The 19319-nt window shown below is 41.6% G+C and overlaps 1 protein-coding gene across 4 annotated transcripts in view; it reads left to right on the plus strand.

Annotated features, from left to right (window-relative positions):
• The window catches only part of TSNARE1 (t-SNARE domain containing 1), a 477763-nt gene that overhangs the window by 292684 nt on the left and 165760 nt on the right, over positions 1–19319 (plus strand). For all 4 annotated transcript variants that reach the window (XM_027698547.1, XM_027698550.1, XM_027698548.1 and 1 more), the window contains one exon: positions 6305–6387. In XM_027698547.1, the coding sequence (XP_027554348.1) occupies positions 6305–6387 (83 nt within the window). The remainder of the gene's footprint in view (positions 1–6304; positions 6388–19319) is intronic.

Here is a 19319-nt window from a genome sequence, read left to right on the forward strand (position 1 = left end):
TATTCAAGGCCAGGTTGGATGGGGCTTGGAGCAACCTGGGCTAGTGGAAGGTGTCCCTGGCAATGGCAGGGGGGTGGAATGATATGATCTTTAAGGTCCTTTTCAACCCAAACCATTCCATGATTCCATGATTCTATGAAAGGAAAGGGTATGATACAGACAAGTATCTGGAATTTCCAAATCAAAGCTATTTGAGCTCTTTTGCTCTGTACTTTCATAGGTTATTTTGGGGAAAAAATAAACCTGACATACCCACAAATTTCTTTGCCAAAAAGATTCTCTTATTGAAATACCTTTTTAGAAGCAGAAATAGAAGAAAATGGAAAAAATAAATGTGAATTATGTCTGTTGCCATGATACAATATCCTCACATGTGCAAATTCTGTGGGTTTAAAACTAGAACCTTGGATTAGCCAAAACCATATGAGAACTAAACACATCTTGGGTAGGTATCTGCAAGTGTGCACTGGTCAGTGAGGGCAGGGCCCATACCCACAGCCCCAGGATAGTCTTCCCACACCCTCAGGATACTCTTCTCCTGTGGTAAATATCAGGAATTTGAGGCCACTTGTCCGTGTAAGAAAGAACAATAAATTGCTTTGCATCTGTTAAACCCCTGATATTTCTACCCTGTGTCGTTTAGCACAGAGCAGATGATGTGAGGGGCCTTATTCCCCGACAGGACGTGCTGTTTTCCAACAGATCCACACAGGGCACTGTTTGAATTTTAAATCCCTGGGAGGCACATCCTGGCAGTCATGGCAAACCCCTGGCAGGGCAGTACCATTTTTCAGTGCATACATATGTAGCAGATACTTGACATTTCCAAGCTGTGTCTCAAGGACAGTATAAATCATTCAGAAGAGGAAAAAGTGTTGTAAATTTATGCTGGTGTTCGGGCCACTGCCTTGGAGCCACTTTTTATTCATTCAGGCCGGGGGCTTTGGGCTTTTGGCTGAAGAAAACTAACAGGAGGAGTTGGTTATGACATTTTAGGGTGGTTTAAACAGCCTTTCCAAGCTTGCTTGGGAAATGATGGTGAGAGGTTGTTCAGTGCCTCAGTCCTTCCCTCTGAGGGTCGTGGTGTGTGGCTGGGTGGCAGAATTAGAGCTCTGCTGAAATCAAAAAGGAACTTGGGTTCTCTGTTGGAAGCAATAACCACAGCTCCTGATGACTCACAGAACTGAAAATTGTATTTCCTTGCACCAGTCTAAGCCAGTGTGACCCATTTAGCCTGAGTTTAACATAGGAGCACGATTATTTTATAAATCCCCTCGTGTGCAGAATTTCAAACTCGATGTTTACATTTAAGTTTGCAAATGACTAACCCTAAGCCATTTTTAACTTCACTCTGGAAGAATTGTCATAGTTTTTCCTCCCCTTAACATCCAAAGTTCTGCCTGTGCTCAGCCTGAGGGTCTTTTGTTCGTGGAATGAAACTCACTTAAAATTTTCCAAGTGCACGGCAATTCGAATGGGCAAAATTCATTTTCACACTGAAAGCAATTCCCCTCCAAACTTGGCTTTTAATTAGGAAAGAAACCTTTATGCATTACCAAAATACTCCTTTTTTCCCCCTCTTCTTTTTATTGTGCTTCTCAGTGTGTTATATTGATTATTTTTAGCCAGAAGTTGTAGCGATAAAAAGAGGGTTAAGCTTATTAAAGTGCTAAAAATAAAAGCATACTATGAAACCTGAAGGGGCCTATTTTGGTTTCTGCCAAGTGGGAGCATTTTTAAAATTCTCATTCACGAGCTCACTTTTCTGTCTTTCAAGTGGTTTTACTGAAGCTCTGCCTTGTGGAACCAATCCGCTGTCGCTGCTGTAAAGACTGAGGTGATGGGGGCGATTCCTTGATAAATCAGGGCAGGACCCCCACTCCAGCCAAGGTCACCCCAGTAATTTAATATATAAGACTGCAACTGTTGGTCATTAGAAGGGTTGATCTCAGGAGACAGGTAAATAGCTGGGGGTTGAAAGATACTTCTTGGAGTCATTATTTCTGTCTCTGTGTGACATAAAATCATATCAAATTGCATCTAAAAGCTGGATGGCTCTGTTGCCTTCACTGTTCCTATTGCAAGACTGTGGTTTAGATGAAAAATTATAAATATTTTCCTAATTCCTTGGTGTATTTGTTTGCAATCACCATCTGCTTTGGTTCAGCCCTGTCCTTCAGTTTACTCAAATGGTGATCACAACCCCTTAAGGTTTTTGCTTTCAAACTGTACCATAATTTTGTCCTCACAGTCTTAGGACAGGAAATTGTCGTGAGATCCCAGACCCAGGGCTGGATTATCATATTTATTTGGGAACAAAGTCACTGTCACTTCATACCAAAGCCAAAGAGAAAGGAAAAGGCAGATCCTTCCTATATGTTTTTTCAGTCTACCAAGGATCCTCCCACCCTTGACTCTCCATCCCCAAGCAAAGTTCCTTGGAAGGAGCCTCAAAGTGGCCAAGGTGAAGCTGTGAAGCATCACCAGTTCAGCAAAAATTCACTGAAATAGCTGCCAGTGCCATATTCATCACTGACTTATTAACATCATTGATTTATTGCTTATTTCTTTGTGATTTGGCCCAAATTCTCTTTCCGTCCCTTGCCTGCCTGTGTTAATCAGCAGATATATCTCATTAAATTGCTTTACTTATTTATATTTCATTTTCATGGGGTTTTAGAGCTGTTTTGGTGGGGGTTTTGTTTTTTAATTTTTCCCCTGTGCCTCAGGATTACAACTTGCTTCAAAAATAGAATTTAAATGGGAGGTTTGCTTATTCCAAGGCTGGTATTCCCCCTCTGGGAGAACAAGTGAGCAGAGGCAGGGCCACCAGGGTCCAACTTCTCCCTGTAACATCCCATCAGCTCATAAACGACATGGAACACACGTCCATCCTACTTGGAAAAGCCTGTGTTGGGAAAACATCAATGATATTTGCAAAACACAGTGCACAAGATCTGATTATCCCATTCCAGGCAGCACTAAGGGGGCGTTCACAGTGTTTAATTTTATCTAAGGAAGGCAAATCTCCTCAGGCCTCCCTGCAGGCAGCAGAAAGCGTTGGGTTCCTCTGGAGGGCCTTTTAAGGAATCTAAATTAAGCTGCTTCTGTGATTTTCTCCTGCCCCAAGAGAAGCACAGACAGATTACTCCTGTTTTAGAAGGATATATATCACAAATTTCTCCTCTGTAGCTCCTCTATGTCTGAATGATTAATTTTCTGAGGCCAATCAGGTTTTAAGAGGCATTGAGCAGTGAAGGGTGTCTGCACTCAGATCCTGGGAAATATTATGCACTTGCAAGTTCTGTACTTTGATTGGGCAGTTGTTAAGATGTTCAGCACATTTCCCCCACCCCTTTCAAATTTCCTAAATCCATCCCTTCCAAACCCCATCAAAAATTATGTTAAAACATGCAGGTGCTGTCCTACATAAAGTTCTATTTTGTAGCCCAAAGCCATGGTCAGACTTTGTGCTTTTGACATTAACAAGTGTTCCATCGGGATATATTCTTAATTTTGGATGGAGAGGGACTTTTTACGAGAGCATGCAGTGATGGGATAGGTTGAAATCTGTCTGCCATATTTCAAAAAACACCAAGTTTTTCATGCACACCTCTTTATGGTAGTAGACCTTGGGGCAATTCCAAGCACAAGGACAGGTTGGGCAGAGAATGGATCAAGACTAGCCCTGGGGAGAAAGACTTGGAGGTGTTTGTGGACAAAAAGCTCCACATGACCCAGCAATGTACACTCACAACCTGGAAACCCAGTTGTGTCCTGGGCTGCATCAAAGGCAGAGTGGGCAGCAGGTCCAGGGAGGGGATTCTCCCCCTCTACTCTGCTCTTGTGAGACCCCACCTGCAGTGCTGCTACACAGGAAGGACATGGAGCTGTTGGAATGAGGCCAGAGGAGGCCACCAAGATGATCCCAGGGCTGGAGCACCTCTCCTGTGAAGACAGGCTGAGAGAGTTGGGGATGTTCAGCCTGGAGAAGAGAAGCTCCCAGTACATAAAGGGGACTTACAAGAAGGCTTACTATTGTAAGGTCAAGTTGTGACAGGACAAGGGGGAATGACCTTAAGTCAAAGGAGGGTAATTGTACATTAGATATTAGGAAGAAATTCTTCCCTGTGAGGGTGGGGAGGCCCTGGCACAGGTTGGCCAGAGAAGCTGTGGCTGTCCCATCCCTGGAAGTGTTCCAGGGCAGGTTGGATGTGGCTTGGAGCAGGCTAGTCTCATGGAAGGTGGCCCTGCCTATGACAGGGGGTTGGAACTTGATGATCTCTAAGGTCCCTTCCATTCCATGATTCCATGACCCTGTGCCATTTGTGATTTTGTTCATCATTTTAATTATTCAGAACATCTTTTTTTGGAGTTTTTTGCTTGTTTGTTTGTGTTTGTTTTAATTTTTTGTTTTAGTTTTGTTTGGTTTTGCTGGCATTGGAATGAAAAATCAGACACTTTCCTAGAAATGCCTTCAACATATCTGGAAATATCTGGAAATATGCCTTTTGCAATACTGGAAGCTCTTCAAAGCTATCACACTGATGTGTGCACATGTGTGGATGTAGCTCTTCCAAGGCTCTGTAGAAGAGGATTTTAATATCTTCATAGACAGAGGATGAATTCCTTAGAGGCCTTTTGATCCCTTCCTGCTGAATCCTGACTTTGAGGAAAGCATTTGAGCAGAGGTCAGTGATGCCAACCAAAGACCATGGTGTTAAAGTCTTAATAAAAGTGGTTTTAGAAGCATTGGATATAGCAAATAAAATGATGTTAAATCGATCTATAAAAGGGTATGACCACATAGATTTTTTTTCTTCTGCGCTACAGTGTACATAATTTAAAATAAAAGGATCGGGAAACCATCTCTCCCAGGTGTTATAAAAGACTTTTATCAGGTTCCCAAGTGTTAGGATTAAAGTTGTTAATTCCATGTTTCTGTTGATTTGCTGGGGTTTTGCTGCTTTTCTCCTTTTTTTATCTTTTCTTTGTTTGTTTGAGGGTTTTTTATTTTATTTTGAGTTATCACAAATGCATAATTACATTAACAGACTTTAACACTGTTTGAGTCAAAATTGTCAAAATCTGAATGGAACCATTTTCCACAGTTTATCTGCAAGCTCTCATTTCTTTGTCCCTCACAAAAGTGGCCACATTAATTCATGTTCTTTCCTTTGGAACCAAAGAATAAATTACTCGAATCTTTTGTAGCATGTCTTAATTCAACTCCTAATACCATTAATTGAATATTTTTTGTCAATTTTATTAAGGAGTAGAGTTTATTTTCAAATTTCTACCTGTAGTTGAGTTCCTCCCTGATCATGTTCATGTACTCCATGGTGTATTTTCTGCTCAAAACCACTCAGAATCAGACCAAGGACACATACTCTTCCATTGTGGCCAGAAATTATTGGCTGAACTTCTCTTAGGGGACAAGCTTGTCAAGATTTCCAAGATTTCTGCTGGAAACACAAGCCCTTTTTTACAGGTTTTGTGACACAAGTGTCTTGCTTTCTAAGCACAGTTGGGAGTCGAAGTTACTATTTGGGTTTGATGGCAGTGGGGAGCTGTGGGCTGCAATGTTCAAGGATAATTGTTCTTTTCCAGTCTCATTTTGATTCCTCATGGTTCCTCCAGCTTCCCCAATGCCAGGCCTAACAACATAGGGTGAGAATTTTCTGCCTTACTTTTAGGCAATGAGTCTCAATCTGAGCCATCTCTACTGACCTCCCTTGCGGTTTGGGAATGTGGTCCAGGAGTTTGGGTTGTGGTTTGTTTAATCTGATTAACTGTTGTAGTTTGGGATCAACTGCACACCAGAGACTTGCTCTCTGTGGACTGGGATGTTGTCCAAGGTGACTTGATCAAGTCCAGACACCTGGGGATGGTCAATACCCCCTGTGTGCCCAGAGAAATCTTACCCTGAGCTATAATAATATAATTCCAGGTACAATCTGCCATGTGCCTTCTATAATTTAATCTAGTAGATTTATCAGGCTTGAGATGCTTTCCTTTGAATGGCCCGTCATTCTTCCCATGGATTTCAGTGGGAATGGGATGAGAAGTAACCTCCATCCTGCCAGGGGACACATGGAGAGCTGTCAGTCCTCTCCTGCCCGGCTGATGGGTTGGGTGCTCACCAAAATGGGTGTTGTCCCTACTTCCCTGCAGTGCTGCAGTTCCCAAACAAGAGGCTGCTCCTCCCTTTATGCCCAGGAGTAAATTGCTGAATTGCTGTTGGTATAAAGTCTTTGTTTTAGGTTTGTACACTGTGATTATCTTCTGTTGTCTTAATTTGCAGATAGTATTGAAGCCAACATTGAGACGGCGTCTTCTAACGTAGACTCGGCCAACGAGCAGTTGGCAAAAGCCAGTCAGCACCAAGTAAGTGGGTCTGAAAAAGCCCTGTGGATACTTTCAGTAATGATATTTAAATTAATATTTTATATATATATGTGTAATATTATATTTTTAATATATATATATATTTCAGTAATAATATTTAAAATAAAGAGAACACTTGGCAGCTGTGAACCACATGGCACATTGGCTGTGTCGGGTTTGTGCTACCTGGAAAGAAGATAAACCATATTCTAACTAAGAGCTGAACTTTTTATATATATATAAATATATATGATTAAATTACAGTAGCATAGACAATTTGCTTTAGAGTAGTCATTAGGAGATCTGCATATTAAACAGACATTTCCCAGTAGGAAAGTCAACAATTAGCTGCTGTTGTTCTTGGAAAGATGTCATAAAAAGCACATCATTTCAGTGTAGATGTGCTTCTGTTTGGAGTGTTTCCCTATAATCAGGCAACAGTCCTTTACAAAAACAACTGAGCTGTCAAACAACATGATGTGGTTGGAGAATAATGGCTGTGGGGATGGTGTTCAGCACTTTTTAAAGGCAATTTGAGGTTTTTTTTGTGAATTGGGGTTTTTTTCTTCATTGGAGCAAGAATAAAACACACCCACAAACATTAATCTTTTTGAAAATGGCTTGACCAGAAAGAACTCTTGGATGGTTACAGTTAGTGCTTCCTAGGGATAAAAGAGGATGGGGGAGTGAACAAAGAAAAAATTGTTATTGCCTGGATTGGACTGATGGAACAAACACTCTGAGTTTCCTTTTTCCTCAACCATCAATTGGTAATTTTCATGTATCTGGAGTCTTGTTTTGGCAAAATATAGCTGAAGTCCATGAGAGTACATAGTACCTCCTTGTTGGCCCTTGGACACAATGAATTCTGAAGGTCTGGGGCAAACATCCAGACCAAAGGAGTGAGAGCCAAAGGCATTTTACTGTGATGTAAAGTGATTTTAAAATTATCTACAGCTCATTTACTAGTGAAATGTATTTTGCAAATTGTGAGTGATAAGAGCAACTTTGTAGAACTTTGATATTGCAGAAAATAAGTGTGGTCTTCAGCTCCGTTTTGGTTTTAAATGTATATATATATTCAAGATAATGCGTGTCACCCTGAATGTAATCCTGCATTTGCTTTGAAAATAACTTGTTATGTACCACATGAAGTCTAAAATGAGACCAGAATGAATTTAATACTTGACCTGACTGTAGAGCTGATCGCAGAGCTGCAAATAACTTAATGATGACTTTGGCTAAGAAGGTCAAAGAGTAGTCAGGCAGAAAATGAAAGCAACACAGTCTGAAGGAGCTGCTTTCTTCAGCCAGCAGGAGATGCTGAAGTAGCCTGCCCAGTTAGGAGGCCCTTTATTCCTCAGATATGTTGATCAAAGTGAAGATAGAGCCAGTTTTAGTGAGTCAACCCCGGCTAAGGGTATAAATATGTACTGGCTGGTATGTGCAGGAAAACACTTCAGAGTCTCTCTTGCCCTTGAAAGAAGCCCATATAGACAAATATCACTTGGGTAAATTCAGCTGCTAAAGAAAACGTGCAATCCAGACCTCCTGCAGAGCACAGGTAAGTGCCCTGTACCCTACTGGGTGAGAATCAGGAGTCGAACGTGTGTAAACTCTTTCATGAGGTCCCTTGCAATGTGAACAGAAAAGGAGGTGAAGCTTTTGTGACTTCAAGCCCTGGCCTGCTGCCTGGAGTTGGTCAAACTGCCTGTGACGCCTCATCTTTTATGTGCCGTGCTATCTGCTCATCTTACATCCAAAAGGACACTGTCTCCATAGGGCCCTGATCTCACAGCCCTCAAGGGCTTCTGTGGGAATTAATGTTGATGCCACTTGCATGCCTGTGGGTAATGCAGTTGTGAGTACAGGTCACCCTTCTGGGTGGTGTGTCTGGTTTTGGCGGCTTTAGAAATATCTGGGGTGGGTTTGGGAGAATGATCAGCCAGATGGCCCTGTGGGTGAACTGCTCTTAAGGGACCTGCCATGGCTTTACACACTGGAAATTCCCCCTGCACTCGTCAGGAATCAAAAGCACGGGCTGTTTTTCAAATCCTGCTGAGTTTTTCTTCTTTTATTAAACTACTACTTCACTAGTATATTTAGCTGTTACTTATGCTACAGTGTGATTACCCTGTAAATGCAGCCTGGCTGACATACATTTGTTATTTATTCCTATTTATATGTATATAAATGTGTGTGTGTGTAAGTAGTATTTTTACAAGTCTATCAACAAATGTATACATAAGTTGAGAAATCAGAAATGTCAACATTGCTGAAACATTCAAGCTTAAGACCTGCTGTAGACCTTAATGAAGGGATCTCTGTCAGGAGTAAAGATTAAGTGGCTGGTTATTTAACATAATTTTTGCATATAATTCATGCAGTCACATCAACAATACAACTTGGAACACTAGTCCCAACCTGCACATTATTGTAACAAAGCATCAGTTAACAGTTTTTCCTTAACTAGTACAAAATCAGGCATTTAGGTTCTCTGAAATGATAGAAATGTTTAAATAAATGTCAAGATCTTCTTGCTGAGTACCTTTCTTCTGTGTGCTAACAGTAGTGATTTATTACTTTATTATTTTTTGGTTTAAACTCCAAAAGATTTAGTGGGAGCTGTCAGAGCTGTGAAATATTTTTTTTTAATTATTATTAGCAGATTTTTTTCCCTTCATTTTAAATTATCATCACAGAATAGTTGTTTGTGATTAAACTTGTTTTTACTACAGTAACAGTTACGCTGGACCACTGCATTATCTGTAGGAACACACAGAGTCAAAATGAAGATTAAAGAATAAATGTTGGATATTGATATAGGAGCAGAGGAACAAAGTCCTTATTCCATATGAAAACCCTTTTGGTCACAGAAACTTGACAGTTTGAGTTTGCTGTCCTACTTCCACTGGAAAATTTGAGTTTGAGAAATGACTGAGAAGCAAACAAATCTGGCAGGGAGAAGCCAGGAGAAATAATCTCCTGCACTAGACTTGCTTCAGTGCCTTTCTTTTCAGTGAGGGTCTCATATCCCCTGGGCCCTGAGCAGAAATTATGACCCTTTCTATTAAATCCCAATGGCCCAGATTTGTCTCGTGAAATTTCCCTGTCCATGCCCCAGAGAAAATGATTCATCCCACCCATCTTAAAACACCAATTTTAACATGGGTCAAATTGCTCTCTGGCAGATAGGGATTTATGGGAGCAAATATGAGTGTGTTTGGTGGAGAAATGTGTGTCCAAGTGTATGAACTCCCTTTACCAGGAGGAGGAATTGCTTTCAGCACATGACTTGTCTCATCTCACAGGAGATGTTTGACATAGATAGGTCTGATGGTTGATTCTCTGGACATTCTGGTCTCTCCTTTGTCTAAAAAGTGCAAATAATAGTAATTACACCACAAATATTTCAAGGGAAAATGAATCCCATACCTGTCACCTACCTCTTTACTGGAAAAAAGGGAATATCTAGACACCCAACAGTCTCAGTAGCTGCCTTTGAGGTTAGTTTAGGTGGACTGAACATCACACTAAAGGAGATGAGCAGTTTCACTTTACTCTGGTGTCTCAAAACTTCCTGCAGATGGATTGAGAGGAAGAAAAAAAAAACAACTTAGACTCCACAGATAATTATTAAAGCAGTTACTCTATTTTATGCAAAGTTTGGCCTAAATTCAGCTTGGCCACACTGACTGAAGGACTCTGTACTGACTGTTGAAGCTAATTTGTTTTGGAAGAGCTGCTCGTGTTGCTGTGGTTGATGCTGGTTGCTTTCCTTCCCTACATCTGTGGAAGTCAAGCTGATTTGTATTCCCTGGCATGGCAAAGGCAAACAGCAGTTCACTGACACAGTTGTGTGGTCCAAGAACAATTAGGGTTTTTCCCTGTAAAGAAGCAGTTCCTGGGTCTGGCTTTCATGGATGCACAGAGGGGCCCTTTGAAGGCTGAAGCTTTAAGGAAAAAAGCCTCATAAATCTGTGACATTTGCAGGGATCTTATGTCCTGGAGACCACTGAAAAAGAACTGGCTTCAATTTTTGCACAAATAATTCATTGGTGTTTTAAAAAACAAAAGAAAATTTGAGTTCCAAAACTCACCTTCTCATAGTCTTTGAAATTTTCTGGCGTGGTAGCCTTTAAAAGCACTTGTTATAAATATTGTGATAATGAAAATTTTCTTCTCCTTTTTGCTGCGGATATGCCCTAAGACCATGTCTTTCACTACCATTAAATTGTTTTAAAGCCTAGTTTTAAAATTAACAGCCAATTAGCACCACAACATGATGGGGTTGCACCCTGACATGTGCAGGAGTCATCCAACCTGCTGCAAAGCCATGGTGGACCAAGGTGATTGGAATTTCTTGATGCAAATACAGCTACTTAATCTGGGCTCCTGACTTCAAGAAAGACATTGAGGTGCTGGAGTGTGTCCAGAGAAGGGCAATGGAGCTGGGGAAGGATCCGGAGAGTAAATCATATGAGAAGAGGCTGAGGGAAAACCTCTTCACAGAAAGGGATGTCAAATATTGGAACAGGCTGCCCAGTGAGGTGGTGGAGTCACCATACCTGGAGATGTTAAAGAAGTGACTGGACGTGGCACTTGGTGTTATGGTCTGGGTGACAAGGTGGTGATCAGTCCAAGTTTGGATTCAGTGATATCAGAGGTCTTTTCCAAAATAAATGTTTCTGTGATTCTGTAATTCTGTGATCTCCAAGGACAAGAAAAGGCTGGATGCTCATATGGCACATTCATGACAGAGATGAAATGACAGTCTAAGGTGCAGCTCATACAACCAACCTCATGTTGCTGTTGCTTGTCTGTCACCACTGACAGCATGGCTGAGTTTACTTCTTCTTTAGTTAATTAGCACTTGGAAGTTTTATTTGGGGGATCATGAAGCTATTCTTTCCTCTGGCAGTTCCTGCCTGTGAAAGTGATGGGAGCTGAATTAAAACTGCAACAGGAACCCGGAGCTCTGTAAGGACTCCAAGCAAAAGCCATCACTGAAGTGACTGTTTAATTCCATGACTGAGCCTTAATCCCCCTCTTCAGCAGCAGAAGGAAACTTTGCTGCCATCCAGAGTCCTCCTGATTCTGTACCATGAACTCCAGTTGGGAAAAGAAAACCCGCCCAAATTGCTTGAATCTCTCAAAACCCAACCAATTTGCAGACTCTTTCTTTGTATTTCTCAGCAACACACCAGCTCAGCTCAGGGGCATCTCTGTGTGCTTCCCCCTCAGATGGAATTTCAAATTTCAAAGCATTTTCTCCTCCATAGCACTTATTTTTATTCCCCCCCTTCCCTCTCCCATTAAGCCATATTTTTTTTTTCATTTCTGCTCTCTATTGCAGCCTCCCACTCCTCCCCTTTTGAAGAATGGTTTCCAGCATCACTGCTGCCTCAAACAGTCCATTCCCTTATAATGATCTCACTAATTTCCATGCCCAGGTTTCTCAAAACCTACCACATAAGGATGTTTCCCTGTATTTCCTGTCAGATGTGTCCCCACACGGTCTGTATTGCTACAGAGCCTTGAAACAGCTTTTTGCTACATATCTGCCCCTTCTTTCAGGCTCCATTTATCTTAGCAGCATGGTCTGGGCAGCAAACAAGGCTGTTTGGGGCAGTGCTTTCAACAGTTCAATTGAATCATTTAATCATTTAGGCTGGACAAGACCTCTAAGATTATCCAGTCCAACCATTAACCCGGCACTGCCAGGTCCACCACTAAACCACGTTACTAAGCACCACATCTTGATGTTTTTTAAATGCCTCCAGGGATGGTGACTCCACCAATTCCCTGGGCAGCCTGTTCCAGTGCTGCCCACCCTGTCAGTGAAGAATCTTTTCCTATTATCCAATCCAAACCTCCACTGGCACAACTTGAGGCCATTTCCTCTGAACCTGTCACTTGTTACCTGGGAGAAGAGACTGATCCCCACCTGGCTACACCCTCCTGTCAGGGAGGTGTAGAGAGCAACAAGGGCCCCCCTGAGCCTCCTTTTTCCCAGGCTGAGCCCCCCCAGCTCTCTCAGATACTCCACATCAGACCTGTGCTCCAGACCCTTCCCCAACAGCAGGTGGTTGGAATAAAACTTATTTTCCCTTGCTCCCTGGCTCCCTGTGAAAAGCAGGCTGAGTTTTCAGATTTAAGAGTCCTTTATTTTGAAGCAAATTCTGTTTGTGCATGGTTTTTTACTGTATTTTAATGCAACCCATTTACAAAACAGCTGCTTACTGTGGGAAGTGATGTTCAAGTCAGCGCCAGTCCAAGTGATAAATGAACTGTGTGAATGCAGCAACTTAACCTCACCAAGGTCTGAGCCACAACATTTATTTAAACCTCTCTTTGTGTTCTGTAAATAATGGATCTGTGTGATCAAATATTTATTAAGAAAGGGTTTGTTTAGAGCTTCTGGATGTCATGCAGCTGGATGTTCTCATGTGTAAAGGTAAAAATCTCTCAGGCTGTTTTTAATCACAACTGAACATCTCTTCATTTTTACCATCCAAAAGGGAGAGATGCCTCATCCAGCTGGTGGGTTAGTCTTTTTTTTTTTTTTTTTACTTTGTTCTAAACCATGCCCTGTAGGATTTTTGGGAGACGAAAAATAAAATTAAAACTTATCTATTGTGAGCTCACTTTTTATTTAAGCACAAACCACCCAAGGAGGAAGTAGAAGGGGAATGAGTGGAGGAGAAGGGAAGGAGTTCCAGGGGAAGACATGGACATGATTTGAGGGATGGAGAACCTCTCCCATGAGGAAAGGCTGAGAGAATTGGGACTGTTCAGCCTGGAGAAGAGAAGGTTCTGGAGTGACCTTATTGCAGCCTCTCAGTACCTGAAGTGGGCACAAGAAATCTGGAGAGGGACTTTTACAAGGGCCTGGAGTGACAGGACAAAGGGAAATGGCTTCAAACCGACAGAGGTCAGGTTTAGATCAGATATTAGGGATAAATTCTTCCCTATGAGAGTAGTGTGGCAATTGAAGAGTTTGCCCAGAGAAGCTGGGGATAACCCACCCCTGGAAGTGTTCAAGGCCAAGCTGGATGAGGCTTGGAGCAACCTGGTCCAGTGGAAGGTGTCCCTGCCCATAAGGATTGGAAGTAGATGAGCTTTAAGGTCCCTTCCAACCCAAACCATTCCATGATTCTGTGATTCTGTGATACAGTGAAGGGGTTGGAAGCACATTTGGTGCTGAGCTGTTGCCCATCAATCTGCTTTCTCTGGTTAGAAGATGGATGAGTAAGACACAGACTTCACTGACTGTTCACTTTTGTGGAGTGCAGCGCCGACACTGTTTCAAGGGAGGATTTAAGAATATCAGTTACATTAATTATGGTGGTCTGCATTTAGCATTTCAAAGGCAAGGATTTTGTGTTTGAAAGCTGAACAAGTGTCTGATCTGTGACAATTCAGAGATGGCGGAAGGAAATCACAGACTGTCTTTTGTTTTTCTAATTCATTTGTTTAACAAAATCTCTTTCCAGGGTACAATTTCATTTTGAGGGGTCAGAGATTAAAAAGCAATTTTCCCTTGCTAGCAGCAGCATAAACTAGTGAGTTACATTTCTCTTAATGGCCTCATTTAACAGAGGAATGAATGGAAATCCTTGGTTACTGAGTGGAAAACCACACTTAGAGTCATCTTTGTGCCCAGTGGCAGCACATATAATAAATTGCACTGCCCAAAGGTCAAAGCTTTGAGAAATTGTATTAAACTTACCTCTTAATGGGCTAGGAATACCAAGAAGTTAGGCATATTAGCACTGGAGATGTATACCTAACTAGAATCCATGAAAATGAGGAACAGAAGTTAAGTATCCTGGTTTGAGTCCCAGCTGTGTAGCCTGAAGTGGAATTGCACCGGGCTGTGAGCTTGTCACATCTCATCAAGTTGCAAAATAGTCGAGCTTGGTCAGGTCAGACTGGAAAACCTCTGCTGAAAATCTGCACACAAGGCAACAGAGTTTTGCTGTTTAATTTTCCTTCCCGGCACAGGGACACTGTCCAAGCAGTGCCACCATTCCTCAAGCATTCCATATAAAGTCACTGAAATGTCAGGGAGTCCAGAGGAGGCCACAAAGATTCTCAGGGGGCTGGAGCAGCTCTGCTCTGGAGCCAGGCTGAGAGTGCTGGGGATGTTCAGCCTGGAGAAGAGAAGGCTCCAGGGAGACCTGAGAGCCCCTTCATGCGCCTGAAGGGGACCAACAGGAAAGCTGGAAAGGGAATTTTAACAAGGCCATGGAGTGATAGAACAAGGGACAGTGGCTTTAATCTGACAAATGATCAATTTAGACTGGAAATAAGGAAGGAATTCTTCACTAGGAGAGTGGGGAGGCCCTGGCACAGGTTGCCCAGAGAAGCTGTGGCTGCCCCGTCCCTGGAAGTGTTCAAGGCCAGGCAGGATGGGGCTTGGAGCAACCTGGGCTAGTGGAAGGTGGCCCTGCCCATGGCAAGGAATTGGAATGAGATGATCTTGAAGGTCCCTTCCAACCCAAACCATTCTGTGATTCTAAAGGTGCCACATGGGTTTTCAAAGCCACAGTGACACAAATGGTTGATCTGAATTCTAATATGGTGACTTATATTCTAGTTTCCCTGTCTTGAATTTTTACTTGATTTCTTTTAAAATCATCAGTTTATCAGATCATGTTTTCATGGGGACAGTGTAGGGACCTCCATTCTGTATCGTGTCACCTCATGTGACTTGGTACTTAAAATTTAGGCAGCTAGAACAAGACAAGCTAATCTTCCTTTCACATGCCTCTGGAAGACAGCTCATCCTGCTTCTCTTGGATGTTGTACCTCAGTCTGTGATGTGCCCAGGAGGGGAATATCTTGCTTTCACACTGATAGACAAGTCCCTTCAAAAAAGCACTTGCCTACCAGGCAGCTTGGGTTTGATTTCTTTGCCTAAAAACTAATATTTAGTATCTTTTTGTGCTGAGTAGAGAATCCTGCTGTGTTTCTACCTTCTGCTATGGAAGATTGTTGTTCCTCCCAAAATCACATGTCACCTGTGCCAGCTGTGTTTAAATGCTGCAGAGAACCTGGGGCATCTCCAGTGGTCAGAAGTAGCTGAAAAGTAAATGCTTATTCCCCTGTTGTGCTTTAATAACTATATTGATCATGAAGGGAAAATGAGATGTAAGGAGAAATGAGTTACAGAAAATGAAATTGCTTTTATTTCCATTTTGATAAAGGCTGGAAGCACTTTAATCAAAGGTCTTTTCCATATTTCTGAAAGAAATCCCAGTCCTGGTAGGACAGCTTTGTAGCACAGCTCTCAGGTCACAGCCTGGCACCATCAGAAGTGGAGAATGGGAATTGTTAAGTCCAACTTATGCTCAAGAGGAGAAAAGAGAGTCAATTATAGTCTTGCTAAATCTGACTTCAGCAGCGTGCAAAGCTCTTGAAAACATTTTGAAATGTGGAATTGAAAGCAAGGAGTTCTGTGCAGGGTGGGGCAATGTGGGATTTCATTTTACTTTGAAAGAGTATTTGCATATCTTTCTTTGTGAGGGGAAAGGATTTCCTTAGACAAAGGTGATGAGAAAGACTTGACTTCCTGGTCTTCAGAGAAATATTTTCTGCAATTCTAGCACAGAAGGGTTGTCCTTATTTACAAGATTTGTGGCTGCAGAGGTGCTGCTGGGCCATAGCTTGTTCTTGTGTGGCCAACTCTGAGGTCTCTTCATTTTGTTCTCCATCACTATTCTGAGTTCAGGATCAACAGCACAACCCTTTGACAATATTCAGTCATTCCTGTATTCCCTAATGGGGGATTAGGGATTAAGGTCTTCTCTGGGATGATCTCATAAGAGTAGAAAACATTTAAAGGGACCAGGTCCTCTTCATAAAGATCAACTTCCTCATTACTTTTTTTTTTTTAAATGACTCTGGGGAAAAAGCAATTTGCATGGTGGGTCAAAAATTCATTATCCTTTTTATGTCACAATAAATACTGAATTAGATCCATTTTTAGTGGGTTTGTGTGTATTCCTTGTAACTTGTTTTTTTTTTAATCCAGTGAGCCACAACATATCATTCTTTTTTTATTTATTTATAGACAACAATGCTGTCCATTTACGAGAAACAATTCTTACATCAGTTCTTTTTACTGTAGAAGACATTTTTCTTACATAGACCTGAAACATATAAAAGCTAAAATAAACTCTGTTTGTATTTATCTTTCTTCTTTAGAGTCTGTCCCAGTGGATATTACCCTTAGAGCGTTTTTTTTTGGTTAAGAGTTTAAAGAAAAGGAAATAATCTGTAACTTCAGGCTTTCACTGATGTCAAAGGCACATTCCTCCTTGTCATTAACAGAAGGAGAATAGAGCTTTATCCACTATACAGGTTGTATTTGCTGATTTAATAGGACTGGGGAGAATTCATGAGCATGCAGGTAAGTTTATTTTTTTCTAAGCAGAGAAATCTTAAATTCAACTCACAGTCTCCAAGCTTTCCCTGACTGTCTTCCCAGTCGTGCCTTTAAAAGGGGATATTATTATTGAGGACTATAAGGAGGCAATAACAACTGATTTCAGCCATCACCAATAAAAAATGCCATGATTTTTCTCTAAGTTTCAGTTTCTTTGACCTGAAAGAAATATGAATGCCATGTATTCATACAACTGAATAAACCTTGCTGTCTTCTTTCACCTTTTTTGCTGGGAAGCATTCAATGCAGTATGGCTCAGAAGCCACAAATGAGACCCTCCTGTCTTTACTTCTAAGTCCCACATTTCCAAGGTGTTCTCTCACCTTCATCTGTGGGCTGAACCATTGTCTGGAGGTTCCTGTTTCACTCTGCTGCTTTTGGAGGGAGTGTAGGACAGCTGGGTTCCATTTCTGGGCTCCTGAATTAGACATCTGAAGTTTATAGATTCATAGAATATCCTGAGTTGGAACGGACACATAGGGACCATCCAAGTCCGTCTCCTGGCCCTGCACAGGAAAACCCCAAGAATCCCATCATGGGCCTGAGAGCATTATCCAAGTTCAATGGGATGAGTGTGAACACTAATATTTCAGAGAAAGGTGTCAGAAACCTTCAGGTAGACAGAAGCATAGTACCATGAAGTTCCTTCCAGTTACTTTCATTTCAGATTCAAGTATTCAGATTTCTCTTTCAGCTCTTCCTCAGTAAGATCCATTGATGTGCAGCCAGGGACATAAAACAAAGGCTGTCCACTTCTCCTTACAAATCAACTCAACCTTATCCTTATGTCAAATAATATGTTGCATAAATATATTTTAGCTAATTTTTTTCTCTTAATGAATCAACTTTCTGCTTCAGAATACCCTGTTCTTCTGTGTTACAGCTTCCTTCATGTCCCTATTTTATTCTGTTATCTGCACCGTCTGATTTGAGGGATTGAGTCTTGATGATACCAATCAATGTCCATTCAAGACTTACATAGATCTGAAACTAGTGGAGAAACAATTAAACTTATTTTTCTGGTGACTATTGGCATGACTTCCTTACATTTTAAGCAGAAGAAAATTTAAGAACTGTTTCTCATTGCCACAGGCAAAGAACATGAATGTAAAGTTCATTAAAGCTCAGCTGATGAATGGGATGTGAGTCATCTCAACTAATTTTGGGTGTATCCAAATTAGGAATTCATCACTGGGTATGTGGTGTAAGCACCCTACATGTTTTCCAGAGGTCTAGGAAGCGTTGGGATTCCTGTCTCTGGCTACTCAAAGATGCCACTGACTGTGGGGTCTGTTATGGCCTCAGACATGACCTGTGCTGTATCACTCAGGTCCATGTGAATTTATGGGATGCCACAGGACATCTCATATCCAGGTGTTTGCATTTGGGTACCTGGATTATGAGAGATCCCATTGCAGGGCTGTTTATTTTGCCACGTTATTGTTTGAGTCTGAGTTCTTACCTCAGTGAAAGGTGGGGCCTGGGTTGAGACCACATGCTTTAGTTTCCTTAAAAATAATTCTTTAATTAATTTGACTTTGATATGGCTTTAATTAATTTAATTCTTTAATGTGGCTTCAGTGGGAGTCTTCACCACATTGGACCAGGCCCATTTAATCTGCTGTCTGGTGTTGGGCACTGATTTTGAAACATGGGGAAGTTCTAAGAGTTTATGGGAAAGGAGAAGGAGTGATCCAGGCCTGACTGCAGAAGAGAGATTACAAAATGAGTTGGTTAAGCTAAAAAAAAAAAAAAAAAAAGAAGAAGATGGATTTGAAGATAGCAGTCTCTTGGTACATAGAAGTCTGCTGCAAAGAGGAAAGGAATAATCACTTTTTTGTTTATTACAGTTGGGAAGAACGAGAAGTGATGGACTTAAACCTTAAAATGCAACAAGAAAGAACTAGGGTGGATATTAAGAAAAGCTGTTCAATGATAAGGAGATTGAAACACTTTCTGAGGAGATTTGAGAGTCTCCAGCACTGGATATCTTGTAACAGAATCTAGTGAAACATATTTTAGGAAGGGTGTTTGTATAATTGCTTTTCCTGTTGCCTGTCAGATCACGCTGCAAGGTGCAATGTAAACAGGACATGTTCATATTGTATCACCAACCATCATTATCTAATCAGAAAATGTTGCAGCCATGAATCATTCTTTGATTTTCATTCCCATCCTCTCCTCCTCCCCTACCCCCTCCCCTCAAAAGAAACGTTCCTGTTAGAAAACTCCTTCAGAGACCAAAATCACTGATTTAATTTGACAAAGGTGACGAGACTCAGTGTTTTCTGTCAGCTTTGGTTGGACTGGCTGTTGGGTACAAATCACAGAATCATAGAGTGGTTTGGGTTGGATGGGACCTTAAAGATTATCTTGTTCCAAACTCCTGCCATGGGCAGGGACACCTTCCACTATCCCAGGTTGCTCCGAGCCCTGTCCAACCTGGCCTTGGACACTTCCAGGAATGGGGCACCGACAA

Source organism: Neopelma chrysocephalum, unplaced genomic scaffold (genome assembly GCF_003984885.1).
Source record: "Neopelma chrysocephalum unplaced genomic scaffold, ASM398488v2 Primary Assembly neopelma1_129, whole genome shotgun sequence".
Classification (NCBI taxonomy): domain Eukaryota; kingdom Metazoa; phylum Chordata; class Aves; order Passeriformes; family Pipridae; genus Neopelma; species Neopelma chrysocephalum.